The sequence below is a fragment of the Natrix helvetica genome (assembly GCF_964273705.1).
Source record: "Natrix helvetica genome assembly, chromosome: 7".
Taxonomy (NCBI): domain Eukaryota; kingdom Metazoa; phylum Chordata; class Lepidosauria; order Squamata; family Natricidae; genus Natrix; species Natrix helvetica.
The window spans coordinates 48703415-48725670 of NC_138558.1; the positions used below are offsets into that span (position 1 = coordinate 48703415).

At 36.8% G+C, this 22256-nt stretch overlaps 1 protein-coding gene and 1 long non-coding RNA gene across 6 annotated transcripts in view; one reads left to right on the forward strand and one right to left on the reverse strand.

Annotated features, from left to right (window-relative positions):
* The window catches only part of NEIL3 (nei like DNA glycosylase 3), a 20549-nt gene extending 12548 nt beyond the window's left edge, over positions 1 to 8001 (reverse strand). For both annotated transcript variants that reach the window (XM_081959381.1, XM_081959382.1), the window contains exons 1-3: positions 7731 to 8001; positions 2122 to 2240; positions 919 to 1053 (exon numbers count right to left, since the gene is read on the reverse strand). In XM_081959381.1, coding sequence (XP_081815507.1) covers positions 919 to 1053; positions 2122 to 2240; positions 7731 to 7889 — 413 coding nt within the window. In that variant the 5' untranslated portion in view covers positions 7890 to 8001. The remainder of the gene's footprint in view (positions 1 to 918; positions 1054 to 2121; positions 2241 to 7730) is intronic.
* On the forward strand, positions 7863 to 20469 carry LOC309395300. 4 transcript variants are annotated; one of them, XR_014175873.1, is made up of 4 exons: positions 7863 to 8001; positions 12449 to 12528; positions 18148 to 18252; positions 20371 to 20469. It is a non-coding gene; the product is annotated as an uncharacterized lncRNA (long non-coding RNA). The 4 variants fall into 4 exon arrangements; XR_014175874.1 differs by lacking the exon at positions 7863 to 8001 and adding an exon at positions 8121 to 8220; XR_014175876.1 differs by lacking the exon at positions 7863 to 8001 and adding an exon at positions 8121 to 8168.
* The last annotated feature ends 1787 nt before the right edge of the window (positions 20470 to 22256 follow it).

Consider the following 22256-nt stretch of genomic DNA (forward strand, 5'->3'; position numbering starts at 1 on the left):
TGTTTACCTTCTGGATCAGAAAATGAAAAATGGGTCAAGAGGGCAAGATTTAGCAAAGGCTTAGGTGTTCTCAGAACAGCAGATCTCTCAATCATAGAATAGCTAAGTTCAAAGATAATTCAACAAACAATGGTTTATCAGTAATAATACGATTATCTGAGTCTTGGATTCTTATAGCTTTCCTATTTTTCCTCCTTTGTTGGAACCACAGAGAAATCAGTTTTAGCCCTTGTTTTCAATTAACCATAATGCCTAAAGCAGAAATCACGTCACATGTAAATATATAAGCTGTGGTAAATTAAAAATAATTAACCCCATAAAACATAACAGGATATAAGTGAATGGGACTTACTCCCAAGTATGCTTGCAAAGAACTCAGTAGGAATGATTTCTTAACAAGCATGATCAAGAGCAAGCTGTTAATCAACATATAGGGGATTTAGAGAGACACAGAAGTAAGGCATGCATCTATAAAGAATGTTTGCCACCTGCTCATTTTTATAATACTCATGCTAAATATTAATAGCTTAAACAAAATCTCTGCTGGCTGATTTTTAGGTGCATTTTTAATCAAACATGTTTTAAAAATCAATTACTCCAACTTTTTTATGAATACAACACTAGAGCTTAATACATACAAACATTTATGAGTAAAAGGGGATTGTAACTTATGATAGAGATTGCCAAGTATGAATCAAGGGAGTGGCTTTTTGTCATTAAATATACAATTTAAGCATGCACTGGGATTTTAAAAACCTCTTTTCTCCATACAGTCACTATCAATCTATATAAAGCAAATGAAGTGAACTACTAGAATTAAGCATATTTTCAGTAGATTTAAGCAAGCTCCCCACTGTTGAATGGCAATATTTTCTTTCCTGCATGAAAGATATTCCAGTAAAACATATGTTGCTTTACCTAAGCTCTACAGTTGCAGCGTAGAAACAAATCAAATCAGTAGTAAATTGTATTTCTAAGGCTGTTAGTGCTACACTTCTGTTTTGGCTTGCATCTGGATTTATACGCAAAGAACCATTCATGCCAAAGTGGATCCTAGAAGAGAAATGTATTTTAAAATATATTTTATTCAGAACTACTTCTAGCTTTATGACTACTCCAATACAATGATAATCATAAATTATTAGGTTGTGATTAATAGCATGCTATAATTGTTGTTCTAATTTTATGTGGCTTTCAGCCTAATACCACCGTAGCCACTAGCCTCTTTCTTTCTTTTCTTTCTCTCTCTTTCCCCCCCTCTCCCTCCAAAACAAAAAAAAGTCCCAGTAACTGTCTGAACTACCTTACTTGGCAAGATTTCAGAAATAGTTTGCTCTTGTATTCTTCCTTTGGCTGACGAATTGATCAGGCCAAGTCTTGGCTTCATGTCTAAGGCAGACCTAGAGCTCAGGGTCTCCTGGTTTCTAGTTTCAGGTGTTAACCATTCCACCAAACTGATCAAAGCCTTTTACAAATGATAAAGCCAGAGTCTAAAAAAAAGACCTCTTGTCTTCTCAGCTGTGTGCCATTAACTGAGGAAAACATACAGTACTAAGAGAGTGATAGTAGGGAAAAGAATGTGCCCATTAGATCCCAAACACTAAAGTACCCTCAATATTGGCATGTGATTCAACAAACCATGCCTGCAAGAATGTGTTCGAAAAGTCACTTCGTATGACATGTATGACCCTATAAATTTGAGACATAAATTTAAAAAGAATATAACTGTGCTTAATGTCAACCTCATCTTAGTTCTAGAAATCGTTTGTTTGGTTGAAGCTAATTCATATAAATATCTAAATGTGGGACAACTAAACTAAACATTTATTTACTGCAAGATTTAAACATTCACGTATGATTTTAGTGGGGTCTAAAATACTATGGGTTTGTTTGGCTCATGACCCACAAAACGGCAGAGGAGGCATCTATTTGCTTACTATAGAACGACAATTTTGTGTTAAGTCGTGTTCATACTTATGAAGTTCATAGTCTTTAGTATTGCTGGTATAATCAAATGTTTACTTTGTATCTGGGCAAGAAGAAAATAATTTTTTTTAAGAAAGATAAATAAGTCACGGTAATTCCTTTGAATGATGAAAGTTAAGAATATATCTTTCTCACCTTAAGGCTTTCTCTCCAAAGTACATGAAAAGTTCCTTCCCCAAAGTTTTCACGCCAGAGTACACACATCCATTAAGCACCTCTAAGAAACTTTGGCACAAATTCTTATTTCCGGTAATCTAAAGAGTTTGAAAATATTAACAAAATAAATGTTAGGAAAGAAATTTAAACTTTGGTTTCACATTTATCCATTTATGAGACGTAATTCATTACAGGTAGTTCTCAATATACGACAGCAATCGAGCCTAAAAATTCTGTTGCAAAGCAAGGCAGTTGTTAAGTGAGTTGTGTCCTGTATCATGACTTTTTTCATCACAATTGTTAAGTAAATCACTGCAGTTAAGTGAATCATATGGTCACTAAGTGAACCTGGCTTCCCCCTTTGATTTTTTCTTGTCAGAAGTTGACTGGAAGATTAGAAATAGGATCCCATGAACTCAGGACAGTGCAACTGTCATATACATGCCAGTTGCCAAGCACCCGAATTTTGATCACATGACTATGGGGATGCTGCAACAGTTGTGTGAAAAAATGGTCATACGTAACTTTTTTGCAGTGGTGTTGTAACTTTGAACGGTCACTGAATGGTTGGCTGAGTCTAGTTTCCTCACCACTGAGTTTAAGTATTATTTACTCATCACTGAGTCAGTATAAAACAATGCTGACAAAATAGTTGCTGTTTTCTTGGTCAATTCGTATTCCACCTTGGCCGCATCTGTTCTAAATCATTGCCAAAATGATTGGTTTGCTTGTCTGGTTTTGCTGCCATTACTTTTCAATACATCACAGCTATCATGGAAAACGCCATCCAGTGCTTTACAGCAGGAATCCGAAAGACCTCACTGAAATTCTGCTTACGCTCCGCTTGGCTGGCATGAATCCCTTCTTCCATACCCCATTTGGGTATCGCCCAAGTTGAAATAATTAACATTATAATAATTAAGAACTACAACACATATGGAAAGACTTCAGGGCAGAATAGGCCCAATGGAGCTAAAAACAGACCTCATTATGGCTGCATAATTATTTCTATCCAGGAGAGCAGGAGTAGCTACTAGCTTTTGAGGAACAGGGTTTCATGCTTGGCAAGAAAGGCAGTGACTGAATATAGAGACTTGGCCAACAAGTGCAAATTTGTCCCTTCTTTTTCTTCAAAAAGAGTTGGGGGGTCTGCTGATTTGTCATTTACCTAGCCTGGAAACATGTTGATGTCAATATTATATCATCATAGGAATTGCTGAGGTCAAAGCATGATTGTGTTGTAGGTAAGTGCAAGTAATGAAAGAGCTACAGTATTCGTATCATTCAATATAGATCCTATAACCATGATGGCGAACCTACAGCATACATGACAAAGATGGCACAGGCAGCCATTTCTGAGCGAGGCATTGCCCTGTCAGCTTATTTTTGGTCTTGATTTTCGCCCCTTTTTGCCCTCCAGGGGCTTCAGGGAAGCCTCCTGAAGCCTTTGGAGAGCGAAAAACCGCCCAACCTGCAAACCAGAAGTTGGGGAATGGACTTTCAGTTTACACGTTGGGCTGTTTTTCGCCCTACGGAGGCTTCAGGGAAGCCTCCAGAAGGAAAAAAATGGCCCAATGGGCAACCCGGAAGTCTGTTCCCGAACTTCCGGTTTGTGTGTTGGGCCATTTTTCGCCCTTTCCAGACTCCTAGAAAGTATCTGGAGCCTGGGGAGGGCAAAAAACGGAGCTACCAGGCCCTCCAGAAGTCAGAAAACAGGCCGTTTCTGGCCTCCAGAGGGCCTCCGGGATGCAGGGGAGGCCGTTTTCACCCTCTCCAGCCTCCAAGATAGCAGTGCACGCATTCACAGGTAGGGTCATGCACACATTCACATGCACAGGGGTAATGGCACGGGGGGGCATTAAATTATGGGGTGGGCACGCGAACGTGTGTGTGCTTTTGGCACCCGAGCCAAAAAAGGTTCACCATCACTGTCAGAATAGTATCGATTAGTCTGTCTTTTATGTTCATCAGCTGAGGCCCTCCTATGTCCGATATGTTATTTTCATGTGCTCTAAGAACAAGACCTTTTCCATTGTGATGCCCACTCTGTGGAAAATGTTCATGTGGCAACCCACACTCAAATTATGCAGAATCTGAAAATTAATGTCCTACTTATAAACACTGGCTATTGTTTTATATTTGACTACTGTGTTGAAGATATATTTAATATTGTATCCTATAGAGATATATATGGCTTGAAAGGTGATTCATTAATATTTTAATAAATAACAAGTTTTGATAAAAGTGCTAATATAAATGCTATATGCAGTTATACTCGTATCAGTGTAGAAGCTGGATATTGATGAATCAAGCAATTCTGGAATTGTTAAAGCAACCATATTTAAATACTGTTTTCAAGTGTTGTAGTTCTATATCTGAGACAATTCAGACAGAAAACTCCAGATAAAAAATGGAATTTGAGGATATTTTCAGATGCAATACAGATTCTACCTTATTATTTCATAATCTATTTTTATAATTGAATACCTATATAGCTTGGTAGTGAAGTATATTAATATTTATTTGCTAATTGCCTATGAAACATAGGAGAAAGGAAAGGAAATTTATCCATTCACTCAGAGCAATTACCACTGTTGACAGAAAGTCTAAAAACTCAAACATCTAAATAATACTGCTGATTTAAGTTTTAAGTGCATTTTAATGGAATATAGGGAAACTTTGTTTTCTAATATAAAAAATTGCAATTGTGAGATAAGAGTGTCAGGCAAAGATTCCATAAATGCAAAATACAGATATATTTTTCGTAATCCTTCAGAAATTATTTAGAGGGGAAAAAAACATTTGAAAATGTATTTTAAAAGCTGAACCCAAATTTCATGATATTTAGCAACTCATTTCGCAATATTTTAGCAGTATTTGCCATTCTACTATAATATGCTGACATTCTTTATGAAGTATCTTCCCAGCTACATACACAATAGTAAATAATTAAAAGACTCAAGATTGCTGTTTTCGCAGTTGCTAATTTCCTTTTGAATTTTTAAATGCTTTTGTGAAATAAACATGTTGTAAACTGAAACTGAAGGTCATGGTATAAGTTGATTTCAGACACAATCAGACATTGGCATTGAGTTCATGAAAGCAGAAAGTGAATAGGGATAGTTATAATTTTTCAGTTCCAAAATCAGCTGTGAATAGCTAGATATAAATCAATGGAATTTCACAAGAATGGTTTCTTAGTATTTTCCTCTTAAGTGGTATGATAGATCATTGCTTTCTTTTTCTTTTTTTTAGTTGCATCCACTTCCACAGCTTCTTTGATCCCTATAAGAGCTTCCCTTCCCAGCAAGTGGTGATCAGGTGGGAACACATCTCACAACTGACTTAACAATGAATATTCAGGCACTCAATAAAGCAGACTAGAAACATATGACAGTGCTTTCTTGCTGTGAATGTTACGTATGAGTGAAGCTCACTTTTAAACAAACAGTAGATTGATGATATAAAAATGTTCCTGAATTATATATTTCTACAGAGTGAAAATGGTAGAATTTCATGCTTTCTTGCGCTACAATAAGGAAAAACCACCCAATCCACAAAAAAATGAAAGTTTATAATCCACCCTTTGTTGAACCATACTCTTAACCATGACCAGAATACCGTAGCTACTCATACTGAATATTAAGGAAGAATTTTAAGTGTAGCAGGAAGAATTTTACTGGACAAGCTGCTATATGTACAGACTGATCTCTGGTTAAACCCAATCATCTAAATAAATATCCAATATTCTAGGAGTTTGATATCTAGCATTGGACCAAGTCATAGGACTATCTGTGAGGCAAGATAGCAATACCAGGTCACATTTAATGTAAACATATTTGTAAATTATCTACAAAGTAGTAGCACTGAGATGCTTAAAGTGGATGCCAAACATGACCTTCAGCTACAATCAACAAACCAAAATATAGAATCTACCAAATATTTCCCCCTAGTTAAAAATCCATGAACACTTTGTGGATCATGTTCCTCTTAATGACACTTCTTTGCCTGCATTCAAACGAAGACAGAGGCAGCAATTCTCTTGGTATATTCATCCCACCAACCAGAATTCAGGCTTAGCTTTTCACAGCTCATTAATCCAAGCTGCTCATTTATATTCCAACATCTTTTCCCCTATAAAATTCCACAAGCCCCAACAGGGTAATTTTATGCTGGCAACACTAGTGATCAAAACTTGCAGAGAAGTGGCATGCTGTGTACAACGGAAGCAAAGAAAAAAAAATCTTCTTGTCCTAAGCCTTTATACCAATAGTATTCCTCATTAGCACATTTTTAAACAAATAAACAAGTCCACCCACCCAATTTATATACATAATATAGATATAGATATATGCCAATTTCTGAATGTGATCTTTCCGCAAGCTAACGACAGTTAACTATAGCGGATGTTGTGTAACCGGCTTCTTTATAATAAACAAATATAATAAAATTGCCATCTTTCTAATTAGATTGAGTGACTGGAGGACACTTTCCTCATTATTTCTTACATGTGTTCAATGTTTGCCGGAGTTGTTCCAACTCTTCATATTAATCAGACTTGTTATGGTTGATTTATTATGTTAATGGCAGGAATATATTACAGATGTTGGTTATTTCTTTTTAAGTGTTTTGTGGAAGGAGAGAAAAAAGCCACACACAAAAACCCTGCCAGAAAAACTCCGATAGTCCAAACGTATAATTACTAAGAATGAGATGACTGTGCCGCTTATGTTAACCTCCTATCAATCAGTTACGTCTTTTGCAATTCTAATATACAAATAACTCTTGGGATAAAGGATTGTTTAGTAACTGGGCAGCTTGCATATTCTTAATTCTTTAGGAACAAGACACTGGCATAGAGGCTGTCAAACGCCATAGTAGCCTGCATAGTACTGCACAACATTGCCAATCAGAGGCAGATCAAATTCAGGCCAGGCTTGCCATGCAATTATGAATGAAAGTACTAAGCGGAATGCCTAAATTAGAGTTACTTGAACCATGCATGTACTCCTTTTCCACTTTATAAGTTGCAAAGTAGCTTGGATTCAATAATTAATAGGTTTAATCCAACCGTAAAACAAATACTAATAATTAGACTATTTAAGTGGGTTACCTACTAGCAGTTAACAGTCTATTTCTGCTACTCTGGATTTTAGTCATTAACAGTATTTGTGAACAGGTACCTGCATCTGAATGATATGGGAACCAACCTGCTACTTATGAATACTTCCTACTGTCCACAGAATTCTTCCCAGGGCCTGAACCCAAACTCTGGAAGGTCCAGTACCCGAGCATGATTGCCACAACCAGATTCCCTCATGTAAATAATGAGTTAGGCCCTAACTCATAGTTTAATTAGGGCAATTAAACAACGTGGATTCTTGGTCCACACAAAAAAGAACATGCTTTGAAAGATTCCATCACTCAACAGGCACTCGGTGTGCTTTGCTGCCCTTGCCTCAGAGAAGAGCGCAGAAAGGGAAGTTGTCCCATCCAGTTCGGACCTACTTGCAACCCAAGAAGCTCGTGGGAGTGGAATGTGAAGTTCTTGCCCGTCCCTCCGTGGAAGAACCTCGGGCGCTACTAACCCCAGTGGAGACGCCGTCGGCGGCTCTTCTCTTCAAGGTTCCTACTTGCGGCGCAGAAGGGACCAGCGCAGTTCCCCGCACACACCTCACGGTTTGACCCGGGGCAATTCGTCTACTGATTTTCTCCCCGTTCAGCTTGCAACCGGGACCTTCCACCATCCTGGAAGAAAAAGGAAAAACGTATGGCGAGCTTTGTTCAAATTTCGCGCCGCCGCTCCTGCTTGGCTGTTCCGCCCAAGCCGAGGCCGCCCCTCTTTCGTAATTGCTTTTGGTGAGCTCACAAACGCAAGCAGAGTGCGTGGGAGTCCGGCCTGAAAAGAGCTTTTGAACTGCAGGCTCTGGATAGGAGTCTTTTTTTTCCTTTCTGAAGCATAATATGTGCTCCAACTCCATTCGAAGTTCATGGGCAGCGTAAGCAGTCGAATTCCTTTTCTGCCAGTAAGAAAACGAAAACAGCTTCTCCCTGCATCCAAGTTTTGGATTGCTTCAGGTTACAACTTAAATTAAATACATTGTTGCAGGCTGTTTCCACCGTTTCTTTTGTATTGTAAAAGATACTGAGAATTTTTTTTTCCCCAGTAAAGGTCATCTCAGTCTATTCTACCTTAATAAGATTGTTGTAAGGAAAAAGGAATGTGGTTTATAGTCAGAAGAAAGGTGAACAATTTAAAAAAAAGGAAAAAAAAGAAACTTTTAAAAGGGGAGCAATTGAAGCTGGCTATTTTAATTGGGATCAGATTGTAGGAAAAAGAAGTCCAAGCTTTACACTTTGTAAAACGTTCAATCTCATTGCTCCTTTACATTTGTTAGATCAGTCTTCCCAAACTACTTCTTTTAAATTGCTTTGAATCAGGCTTTCTGGTCATACTGATGTATGCTCCTATCTCAAGGCCCCAGGAGGGACAAAAAAGGGGAGAAAGTTTGCAGATAAACTGTCAACACAATTGTTGCAGCATCCCCGTGAATTTACATGATCAGAATTCAGACGCTTCACTCATATTTCTGATTATTTCAGTGTCTCCAGTCATGTGATCACCTTTTGTGATTTTTTTTTTTGACAAGCAAAGCCAGATTCAATTAGCCATGTTACTAAAAATCTGCAGTAATTTATTTAACTTGGCAAGAAAGTACCTAAAATGGGGCATAAAACTCTTGCTTAGCAACAAAATTTTTGTTGTGGTCATAAATGGAGGACTATCTGTATTTCAGTAGTTTTAATTTGTGTCATAGTGCAATTCATTGTGTATGTAAGTATAGTTTATGTTGTACTGTTTCGATCACGTTGTTGTTTCTGAAATAAGATCATAAAATCACTTTCCTAGATATACATATATCGTGGAAAATCAAAGTATTCTATTTTTTTTACAGAAGATTTATTATATTGGAATGTTTGAAGCAAAGAGATCTCAGGTTGCCCCAAAGATTATTAGAAACTTGGCTGTCACCAGCAATATTCCAATATGCCTTGGGTGTGAGAAGTAGCATTTGTAGAAATAGTACTGCAATCTCATCCCATCAAATGTGACTCTACTTTGATCAAATGTGCACTAAATCTAGTCATAGAATAATTGAAGAGCTGTCCTTCTCTGCATACCTGTCATGATGCTCTTCAAGAAAATTTAGACTGTATGCTTCCTCACAACAAATAGTTGCTACATGGACAAAGAAAAAGTGCCTCTGTGTTTCCAGAACCTACAAAAAAAACGTATGGATGCTTCAAAATTGATAGCGTGTAGTGCTATCAGTTAAAATGTGCTTTACAACTCACATCCGTGAGAAATGGAAAAGGTAGGATAACATGGAAAGCTTACAGACAGAAGATAATGTTGCCTGTGTCCCTTTCACATTTCATGAATGATGTAAGGCATTTTGCACAATAAAATGAAGCAATATATAAGATGTCAGTCATCCATTGTTTTGCTGCAGGAGATGAACAAAACTGACCTCCAAAAATTGCTGCAATAAATATTTTTGTATTAATAAATATCCCAGAAGGACAAAGGTCACTTTATAGCACTATTATTATCTTTTACTGATGTCACTGTTTTATATATATCACTTTGGTGCCTGTTCTTACTTCGGTTTACAAATATGCATTATTCTGCACAAATATGTAGAAACAATCATTGTATAATAAGTTGAGCTGATTTTCCTTAACTGAATTTACCTTTGCTAATAGCAAAATAATTGTAATCTCATATTCCTGATTTACAATGGTCCCCGTGGTATTCATATATAACTGGAATTGTGAATCTGTCCATTGTGTGATCTTTTGGACACTATTTCAGATTTGATGCAACAGAGATAATTTCACAGTAAAAAATTATACCCCTAGTCCTCACCCAGATGTGTATACCATTCAGCCCTCTCCTGGCACTCTTGAGGTTGTGAATCTCAAAGATATCTACAACAATTATTGTACATGTACAGTACAGTTTGTACATACTGTACAAATATAGTTAACTGGATTGCCACTGCTTTGTGACATCCCAAATAATGACCTTTTCTAGACTTTGACTAGCTTTCTCTATTCTAAACCTAGAACTGTGGTTCTGATGTAAGTCAATTAAACTGAATACTTAAAGACACATGGTACACCCCAGAGATATTCTACTACATTACAACTTTTAAAAAGACATTGATTATAAAAATGTGTCTGCAATTGAAATTAGATTAAATATGTTAACTTCAGATGATTGCTCAAGGAAATTAGAATTTCCTATCCACTGTCTGTAGATGTGTTTAGGACATACCTTATACACCAAGCATATGCAGTTACAACAGCAATGAAAAAAATAGCACTGCAATCAATATTCACAGGTCTGTAAAGCAAAGAAAAGCTAAAATATGATCAGAAGCACAGTTGTGGTTTCACCTAGCAACCACTTCACTTAATGACCACTGGTCCCAATTTGTGGCTTCTAAATGAGGACTGCCTGTAACAGGATATATATATTCTTATAAAAATCAGAGGCAAACCATTACCAAAAAAGCAATCATTGAGCATAGTTAAGAATTCCCAGTCTGAAACTAGTGATAGAAACCTTCCATTGATGACTGGCTTACTGCCTGTTCTCTTTACATTGTTGCTCGGCAATATATTTTCTCTCTCTTTTTGTTTTCTGATGCCATCCAAATGCCTAGATTCCAGGTGCCTGGTTGCAACACTTTTATCAGCTGCTTGCATATGTGCAACACTTCATTTTAATTAGCCTCAAGATCTAAGTCTCAGATGGAATAGCAGGGGTCCCTAATTATCATTACAAATTAGTGATCTGCCCAGAAAATGAGGAATGCATAAGGCATTAAGCTGTCAGAGGCCAATGGTACAATTAAGAAGAATAGCTGAGAAAGTGAAAGATAAGGAGATCATGTTTTTTTTAAAAAAAAAAAACTCCCCCCCCCCAGATCTCAAATTAGTTTTAGTGGTTTGTGTTTATAAAACATTTTGACTGATTTTACACACTGTAAGTCTATTCTGTCTTTCAAAGATATATTTGATACCGTACATGTAACATGTTTGTTTGTTTGTTTGTTTGTTTGTTTGTTTGTTTGGATTTATATGCCGCCCTTCTCCAAAAGGACTCAGGGCGGCGTACAACATTAAAAAACACACATCCCAAAAGTTTAAAAAAAAGATTAAATCCATATCCAAAAAAACAAACCGAATTTAAAAGACAATACATTTAAAATGAGTTAAAATTAACAGGCCAGGCCGGCTTGCTGGAAAAGCCAACTTTTTAGGGCACGTCGGAAGGACCGGAGGTCAGGGATTATGCGAAGCTCCAGGGGCAGCTCATTCCAGAGGGAAGGCGCTCTCACAGAGAAGGCTCTCCCCCTGAGGGTCACCAGCCGACACTGTCTGGCCGACAGCACTCTGAGTCTAATTATAAGTCTAATATATATTAGACTTATAAGAATAAGTCTAATATATATATTAGACCTTATAAGTCTAATATATATTAGACTTATAAGAATATGTATGAAACAAGTTTATTAATCATGAGACATCAGTAATTTTTAAAAGTGTTGCCTAGTTGTGTAATGGGTTCAAAAGATGGAGATATTCTCTATCTTTACAAGCTGGACTGCAATGGGCAGGAGAATAGCTTACAACCTTGCTACCTCAGTAGTCTACCAACATAGCTGACAATCTGTCATGATGTGTGTAATACTCAATACATTATGACCCTGTAGCCAATCACATATCAGCAACCTCCCCAACAGTGTTGCAGTGTGAAGACATCTTCACTGTCCACTTCCGATTGGCGTAGCTCTTCTAATATGTGGTCTGTTACTCTCTTGACAGGAATGTCTCATTGAAAGAACGTAAGTATGGAATGTGCATATTTTGGCATCAGATGCTATAAATAAGCTTTCCTGAGTCCTTACTTTTCACTTGTGAACTTTTTACCTGTGGTTGAAAATGGGAGAGGCAATGTTTTCCATCTTGCTAATACGGCAGAATGTCTATATCAATATCTGTAAATATTTTATTTTTTTACAAATCTCTGTTTTAGAACCAGTGTCTGTGGATTATGTAGAACTTTGTATAAACTGTTTAGTTTGCTCCTTATACATTGCTAATATTTTCTAATCTAGGGAAGCATGGAAGCCAAGAGTATTTTTGTGAGAATCGCAAGCTAAAATGAAATCTGTGATCATCGTGGAAAACATGAGATAGGAGTACACAAGAAAACTTTTTCTTCTTCTTTTAGGGTATTTTATGGTGATAGCTCAGTCTTCAACATTCTTACCTGGAAGTAAATCTCATTGGAATCACTAGGATTTAGTCTGGGTAAGTATGCCTGAAAGTCTATTATCTTAAACTACATATGCCAACCTGGTTACAAACATAGTATCTATTTTCCCCATAAGTTAAAAGTACTTAAAATGACATAAATGAAAGAGCGATCCATTTTTCTACTTTTAGCGGCATGGTAAGGAAATGAACTCATCCATTCTTTTAGCAAGTGTGCCAGTGAGAGAGAATTGTGGCTAAATTAAACAGTAAAAAATTAATTATTTTTCAAAGCTTTGAGAAATTGAGTATTAAAGCTCCTGCCCATGTGATAGCAGTTCATTATAAGTACATCACATTTTCAAATAAAGGAATGCCATAATTTTAATTATAGATGCAAAGACTGGACTTGACACAGGACCTTGAAAGATCTTGGAAGCAAATAAGAATTGAAGTGATGTAATTGATAATTAATCTCTAAACTGTTAGCCATTGTTAATACTTCGAAGAAAAATCCTCTGTAGGTCTTAAAACTTGCAAGTGTGAATAGTAATGAAGTGTGAATGCTAATCTTTCCTTATTCCTATACTTTGTGGAAAAGATCTGATTTTAATCCCATCTAACTTATTTCAGGAATATCTGATTATGCAAAGCAGTGTATCCATATTTGGTCAAATGTGGTTGTCCTGTCACTTTAATCCATTTCTATTCTGATGGGAAAGTCAAATGTAATCCCATCATATAATTAATGGGATTACAGTAAATGCAATCCCATTGCATTTAAAATATTTTAAAAACTGTTTAGGCCCAGCTTTTCATAAGAAAAATGTCAGAGATCTGAAAATATTTTATTATTTCTGAAACTATATGTAGTCGTCGTAAAAGAAACTATTGAAGCACATTTCTATAGGTAATTTTAATTTATCTTCATTTTTATTAGCAATCTAAAATGTAAAGCAGCATGAATGATGTTAGTATTATCTAGTAGCCATATTGCCAACAGGTACACCATAGCGAAAATATTTACTGGGCCATAAATAAATAAAATTAAACAGGATATAAATATACATTATGTAAATGGAGGAAACAAGGTTTGCTAATGATCTAATCCAGGGGTGTCCAAACTTGGGAACTTTAAGATTTGTGGACTTCAATTCCCAGAATTCCCCAGCCAGCCATGCTGGCTGGGGAATTCTGGGAGTTGAAGTCCACAAGTCTTAAAGTTCCCAAGTTTGGACACCCCTGATCTAATCAGTACTAGTGGTATCATATGCAGTCTTCTATTTAATTAATCACAGCCTATAATATCCTCATTATGCAGAAAAAACATCGATGAACTCAGCTTTTGAATATTTGACTTCGGAATTGTGTTTATATCTAAATCTCATTGCACTGAGACGGATGGAATGTGCCTGTCCGATAAGACTTCCATACAAACTGCCTGATTGACAACACTATAGTCCATAGCCATAGGATTGCTAGATTAGTAATTCAGGAGTATCTGGAGAGTTCTAGGATTCTTGGCCATACATTATTGACTGATCGTAGACAGATGACAAAAGAAATATTCTTTCCTTCGACCTCTGCTTCCTTCCATTCTATTTTCATTAGTGCGCTTTTCTCAGAATTTTGCTGCTTCAACTTTCCTTTTTTTTTTTGTCGCTTTTATCCTACTTTGCAAAACTTTATCTGACTGGTGCTTCTATCTTTTCTTCCAGAACATCTGCCTTTTCTTGTATTGTATTGTATTTGCTTTGATACTAAAATATCACTGCATTCATTTATCCTGCCTTACTATGCTAAATGAATACTTTCTCTACTCTGAATCTATGAGTAATAGGAAAGAAGCTAATACTCTTTACATAGGGCTCATACATGACAGAAACATGCCAATATCTGTAATAGATTGCCTGTTAGAAAGCATGTGTTGAATATCAATATTTAATAGGAGTAAGTTTTCAAGAATCCCTCCATTCAGATATGTAGCCCTCTAACAATAAAAATAATGAGTAGCCTGGTTTGTATTCAAGTCATGCATTCTGATTAGTCCAGCTGAAGCTTATCTGAAACTGTAATTCAAGTCTTTTGTCCGTGTGCTGCCATAAAAGACAATGGTATCAAATGCACAGAATTAATTAAGGAAATCCCTTCCTTCCTTCCTTCCTTCCTTCCTTCCTTCCTTCCTTCCTTCCTTCCTTCCTTCTCTTTCTTTCTTTCTTTTTTTCTTTCTTTCTCTCTCTCTCTCTCTTTTTCCTTCTTTCTCTTCTCATTTTTGTATTGCTTATCATTGTATGAGATCCCTGGGTACAGTACACAGCTAGTACTCGAGTTTCAACCACAGTTGTGCCAAAAATGTATGTTGCTAAGTGAAACATTTATTGAGTTTAGCCCCACTTTACGACCTTTCTAGCCACAGTTTTTAAGTGAACCACTGTAGATGTTAAGTTAGTAACATGGTTGTTAAGTGAATCTGGCTTCCCCATTGACTTTGTTTGCTGGGTCACAAACGTTGAACGCATGACCCTGGGACAGTGCAACCATCATAAATCAGTTGCCAATCATCTGAATTTTGATAACATGATTGTAGAGGTGCTGCAATGGTCATAAATATGAAAAATGGTCATAAGTCACTTTTTCAGTGCCATTATTACTTTGAACAGTCACTAAATGAATTGTTGTAAGTTGAGGATTACCTGTATTTTAAAATCATCACCTCTTCCTTTTTAATGGAGCAAAATAAATTTTTAAGACTATTTCCATTCATTTTTCTCAGCAACCTTCAGTTTTTAGATGAAGTGAGAAGTATTGCTAAACAAAGCATGATAGAAAATTGTAAGTGTTGGTTACGTAGAAAAAGCAGACGCAGACAGGAGTAAGGTTGTGCTGGGAAGGCCACCCGATGGAAGGCACCCTGATGGGAAGGGCACCCACCCAGAGCATTGTTCGGGGCTCCCTTTTATTGTCAAACTTCTCAGACTAGCAAAAGCTCATTGGACAGAAAATACACTTGGCAACCATTGATTGGTTTAGAGATGTGTTGTGGCCCAGCCGGTGCCGCTGCCATCAGACTCCGAGAGTGATAGTCCATACGAGTCAGCTCCAGAGGAGATGGGCGATCCTGGACAGGATTCGGAGGCTGAGCAGGGATCCGAGAGTCTGGTCGGCCACCAGGTGGCGCCAGAGGCATGGAGCAGCGGTGAGAGCCAGAGGAGGAGGACTCCCGATGCCCTGCCTTGGAGCAGTGGGGAGGACAGTGACTCAGAACTTAGCAGGGCGTTTCTAGATGCCCGTTTCCAGCACGCCCACAGACGCAAGGAGCGTGGGCGTAATTATAGGCAGTAAAGAGCTCTCAGGTGCTGTTTGGGAGACGCCCTTTTTAGGTTATAAAAGGGTTGACTCTGGAGAGGCTCTGCGTAGCAGTCAACAAAGGACTTATGCCAGAAACTCTAGTCTGGGATCCTGGCAAGCTGGATAGCTGCTTTTGTGTTCTGTCCCTGTGAGTTTTGTCTTGGTGGCTTGCTGCCACGAAACCTCTTGTCTGTTCGTGTAATAAACCTTGTTCCCTTGTACTGTTCCGGAGTGTGTGTGCTGTGTGGGCAACGGAGGAAGGGGGGTCAGAACACAGATGTATGCTTTTCCTCATGGACACTTCATGGTCACTTCATGATATAGATACATGACTCTCTACTTAGTTAATATTTGCTGCATGGAATGTGATGTCTACGTGTAAATTCCATCGTCTCTTGTAAGCAAAGGGATTAAGAGGAAGGAATGTGGACTTTGACTGATTTAATCAATGTGGTTTGCCAACTACTGATTAGCCAATTAACCCCACAGTAAGGACTGCCAAAGATAGAGAGAAGCCACATGACTTATTCTTGTTGCCTAATATAAGATAATTCAAAGTTGCTAGAATTAAAGTGTTCAGTTTTTCTTTTTCTTTCAGTAATGCCTGACATTCCATCTCACACTGCTCAGAACAGTTATTGAAACTTTAGTTTTCATCCACATGGCACCTGCAGTTGTGTGGATTTTAAGTCCTAGATTTCTCAGCAATGGCCCCACTAAGAATTCTGGCAGTTGAAGGATAACAAATCCATCTAGTAGTGTTCTAGAAATGCTTTAGGAGGGACATTAATGCTATAGCAAAGGTATGGAATAGGACAGAATCACTGAATCATATAAGTGGAAAGGTTCATTGAGATAATCAAACCCAACCTCTGCTCAGTGTGGGATCTCCCTTCTATAAATATGTGTAAATAATTTTAGGAGGACCCAAGGCTACATGTGTGACTGTTAAATCTGAAGAAAATTATGATATGTGGGAATGACCTTGGAAGACAGGAAGAAGAACCGCAGATTGGACAACAGTCAGATAAGAGGCAGCTGAGTGCAGAAAGAATGGAAGGTGCAAAGTCTCATATGTACCCTAATTAGTTTCTTGGGCTATAAAGGGGGAATCTTTCAGACCTGCAAGATTCTTTTAAGGTAGAGCTAGTTCTTCTGGGTGCACTTCTTGTCTGGACTACTTTGTAAGGTTGATGAAAGTGTTCTAAATATGGATTAACAATAAGCAGTTTTGTTTTATTAAATTTCATATAAGCATATGTCTAGCTTGTCTATCTTTTAAAAAATGCTTCTATTTTTGGTTCACAGAAATGTTTTATGTCCCAAAACTTACTTTATGCTCTTTTTTAGACATGGAGGGTGTGCTTATTTATCTGCTATCTAACAAAAAAAGCTACATTTAACCATTTAAATAAATAGGAGATAAAACTCCTCTCTCTCCTAAAATAGGAGAGAAAAATCTATAATTCATTATTATCAATCCAAGTAGTCTGAATTGTAGCCCTCAAGAAATAAAAATTTGGGGCACTTTTTAAATAAATGGTACGATATGGCACCTGCAGCTAAGCAGGTGAGTTGGCTGGCTTGCTGTGTATCAACTGTACTAAACAATAATTTTGAAACAATGAGTGGTGAAAAATTAGTCTTTGTTTCCTGACAGAAAGATGTCTAGTAAAGTTCAAGAGGTGTCATTAATGATAGTCTTGCTTAACCAGATTCATTAACAGTCTAAAAGAGAGAATAGGTCCCGTAAGATCTGTTAAATTGGCATAGTCTTCGCGAAGTAAGGGACAAATTCCAGAGGAACAGGATGAATACAAAATACGTTGTGTAATATTAAATATTGTTCTCTTAAACATCATGTATGTCCAAATATTAGTACTATCCAGCAATTCAAATATATTTGCCATTCAGAAAAGTATATGATCTAGTGCACCAACCCTATACCAGTAGTCATGTAGTTCATTTAATGACTGTTCAAAGTTACAAAGGCAGTGGAAAAAGTGACTTATGACCATTTTTCACACGTATTACCATTGCAGCATCTCAAGGATCACGTGATTTACATTTATGATGAGTCATATGATCCCCTTTCACAACCTTCTGACAAAATAAATGGGAACTAGATTCACTTAAGAACTGTGTTACTAATTGAAGAACTGCAGGGATTCAATTAACAAATGTGAGAAAAGTTTAAAATGGGACAAATTTCTCACTTAGCAACAAATTTTGGGTTCAATTGTGGTTGTAAGATGAGGACTACCTGCATTATCTTTTGTGTACATTTGGAGCTCCAAAGTCTTCGATTTCCCCCCTTTTATTTCACAGCAGAAACATATATAGTTCCCCTTGTGAAATAATTGGGGATAAACCTGTGGACGAAAACATTTTTCTTGTGCACAGAAGCAAGCTAAGTGCTGAACATCAGAGAATGTGAGATTCTATGAATTGCTATATCTTCCCGTTTATGTTTATTGAATGTTTATTGAAACAATAATGGCATGCACAATTTATGTTATATCATTAAATCCTTTTTGGCATCTGTCTATAGCTAGCTAACCAGCTAGCTAGCTATACAGCTAGCTGTATCTAACGATCTAATTATAAATGCCCTTTACTTAAAGGGAAAATGCCCTATTCATTCAGTTCAGCCAAGTGATTATTCCTAGGTCGTGCAATTATGGTCTTAATTATTTAATGTCAAAAAAGCAGAATGTCAAAGAGCATTAAATATGAACTCTATTGGGAAGCTTGTAAGAAACATGGGAGTGGGGATTTTTATTTTTTCCACTCCTTTGCCTCAGCTAGAGTTGTAAATTTTTGGCAGCTGTGAAATTCAGACTCATGCATTCTTTAAGATACAATTGAAATCTTCCTGACTGCTTCATATTCACAATTATATGAAATATGGAAGTCTCAGGTTTACAATGACTGATAATGTGACAGTGAAGATTTGGTCTATCTGTATCTGTGTGTGTGCTTAACATTCATTATATAACATTCATATTTTTAAAGGAGATTCTTTGCAAGGGGAAAATCATGGCACCAAACTGGTATATTGCTGTTATACAGTAATGTACAACGTCTGCCTTTTGTTCAGATAACAAATATCTACATTCGCCAGAGTGAACTAACATTGAAGCATTTCTGTGTGGTAAACCTGGAAGCAAACAGTGGCTCTTATTTTTTGAAAAACACAAGCACAAAATAATGCAGCAGCTCCCTCAAGAGGAAATTAATATTATAGCATGGCCTATGGAAAAAAACTACGGGGAAGTGAGAATACTATGATATTTAGTAACCAAGATATCCATCAAAAAGCGGAAAACTAAAAAAACCAAAGTGTCAGTGATCATGCCAAGAGAAATGGCATAATGTAAACTGAGTTAATGATGCCAGCAAGTATTGATTGTTAAATCAGAGTGACACCAAATGAATTATATACAGAATTGGTGCAATTTGTGTAGTTTAAGACTTTGTGAGAGGCTGACAAACTAGATAATGGTAGCGGTGTTAGTTTCACCTTCCTCAAACACTAATTCTTAGTTTTTATTTAAATTCCAGATATTTATCAAATTATAAATATTATATAAATGTCTATCCAAATTATACAGATACTTTCAGAAAACTGGATCCAAACGATTATATGCATTCCTTTCACACAATGTACCAGCACTAAAGTTCTACAAATTCAATATAATCATGGAATCAAATTACTTACTCCGTGAAGGATATCAGATTAAATTATCCTTGGGTATAGATTAAATTATATTTAGGATAAAATGTCTGTACAGCCTCTGCTTTAAACACATCTAGCCAAAGAGTGGCCCCTTCTGCTCTAAATAATTGATTCTGCTTTCAAATTGTTCTGGTTAGTCCACCAGAATATGCTTTTCTGAAATTTAAAATCATGGTTCTTTGTTTTCTATTTTCGGATAAGTCCATATCTGTTAACTTGAATCAGGCAGTAAATTTAACTGTAGTTTTCTAAACTGAGTCATGTTTAATAACACAATCTAAAATTTCCAGTTCTTAAATACTTATATTATACTCATAATAGTAAAGAATGATCAGTATGATTTTCCGATAGCTGTTCCTAATTGTAGCTGCCAGCTATAATACTAACTAAACAGTACTTTTCATCCAATTAAAAGTAAGTTTTAATAGTCTCACTTCTCCACAGTCTACTGACCACAAGGGGAAATGTTGTATAGGTAATGAATTAAGAATTTTCTTCTCTAATTCCTCTTTAAATCTTAGGCTACTTGTTCTTTTTCTGTGAGACTACTTGCTTTTTGACTACTTTATCTGTTGGTTGTATCATTAGGGCCTCTATGCTCAAGCTAGAAACTTACTGATCTGAAACATACTTGGAACATTTTCCAATATTAATGTTATTAAGTAAAATATTAACAAGGAACTATCAGGTCTAAAAACCAGATTATCCTGATGGATGCATGACAGGAGAGTGCTTTAGTATTTTATGAAACATGTAAAAATTGCTTGTCTGCTTGCTTTATTTATTTATAATATACCATTCTTATCTTTCAGAACTTCAAAAATACATTCCTTCCTCCAATGTTGAATCCACGAAGAAACCCAACCTCATCAGAAGTTTTTCCTTGTTTACAGAGATCTTTCTGCCTGTTCATTTAAAAGTGGAAAATTGTCGTATACATATCTGTAAAGGGAAGAGTAATTGTGATATTTCAAAAGTTAAACTCCAACTCACATCTGATCCTGTCAAGCCTCAGATAGTTGTCAGCATCCTATCCAAATTTGGTCTTCCTCATGCCTTTTTGGAGCACCACACTTTCCAAATTTGCAGTTATGCTAGAGAAAAAAAACAGTTCAAAGAGAAACTATGTCTTTAAAGTAAAGAAAAGGTAGACTGACTTCGGATGACATACAGGTTCCCTTTATGCAAATTCAAAATGGCAATTGATTATTTCATTCAATAATTCTTCTTGGGTGTGCGTGCACACAGGTGCAAAACAGTCTGAAAAGATGTCAAGATTTCTTCCAGAAAAAAAAAAATCACTTGAATATGTTGAATATTTTTCTTACAAAATCACTTTTCTTCCCTCACTATCCTTATTTACTGTGGATATGACAATTGTATATCCTCTTTTCCATATCTGAACCTGTAATAGCGATGGCATCAAAATGGGCATCAATATTTTGTGTAACCCCCATACTTAAAAGGAAAAAGATCTCTCTAATCATGACTTTGTGAAGAAACCTCACCCTAGATGACCTGCTATTGAAAGCTGAGCAAAAATTCATAGTGTTGTGATGCATTCTAACTGCTTATCTGTCATGATAACCATGTATGTTGGATATAAAGAAAAGATGGATAAAATAATTTCACTCATAGAACCTATTACATGAAAGAAATATATTTGAAGAACATAAATCTTTGGTATTTACAAGCACATTTGTCAGTGTATTTTCTATAATCCTTCCTTTTTTTCCAGTTCAGTGTCTTGCTTTATGCAAATTCACTTTATAAAAGTGAAAACATAACTCTAGTGTAAAGCAAGGAAACTTTGATAATTTCCTAATTTTAAAAAATAAGATACATGTACAGGTGAAACTAAAAAAATTAGAATATCGTGCAAAAGTTCCTTTATTTCAGTAATGCAACTTAAAAGGTGAAACTAATATATGAGATAGACTCATTACATGCAAAGCAAGATAGTTCAAGCCGTGATTTGTCATAATTGTGATGATTATGGTTTACAGCTCATGAAAACCCCAAATCCACAATCTCAGAAAATTAGAATATTACATGCAATCAATAAAACAAGGATTGTACATAGAACAATATGGGACCTCTGAAAAGTATAAGCATCGCGTATGTACTCAGTACTTGGTTTAGGCCCCCTTTGCAGCAATTACTGCCTCAATGTGGCGTGGCATGGAAGCTGTCAGCCTGTGGCACTGCTGAGGTGTTATGGAAGACCAGGATGCTTCAATAGTGGCCTTCAGCTCTTCTGCATTGTTTGGTCTCATGTCTCTCATCTTTCTCTTTGCAATGTCCCATAGATTCTCTATGGGTTCAGGTCAGGTGAGTTTTCTGGCCAATCAAGCACAGTAATCCCACGGTCATTGAACCAGGTTTTGGTGCTTTTGGCAGTGTGGGCAGGCGCCAGGTCCTGTTGGAAAATGAAGTCAGCATCCCCATAAAGCTCATCTGCGGAAGGAAGCATGAAGTGCTCCAAAATCTCCTGGTAGACGTCTGCGTTGACCCTGAACTTAATGAAGCACAGTGGACCACCAGCAGCAGATGACATGGCTCCCCAAATCAACACAGACTGTGGAAACTTCACACACAACTTCAAGCATCTTGCAGTGTGTGCCTCTCCATTCTTCCTCCATACTCTGGGTCCTTGGTTTCCAATTGAGATGCAAACGTTGCTCTCATCAGAAAAGAG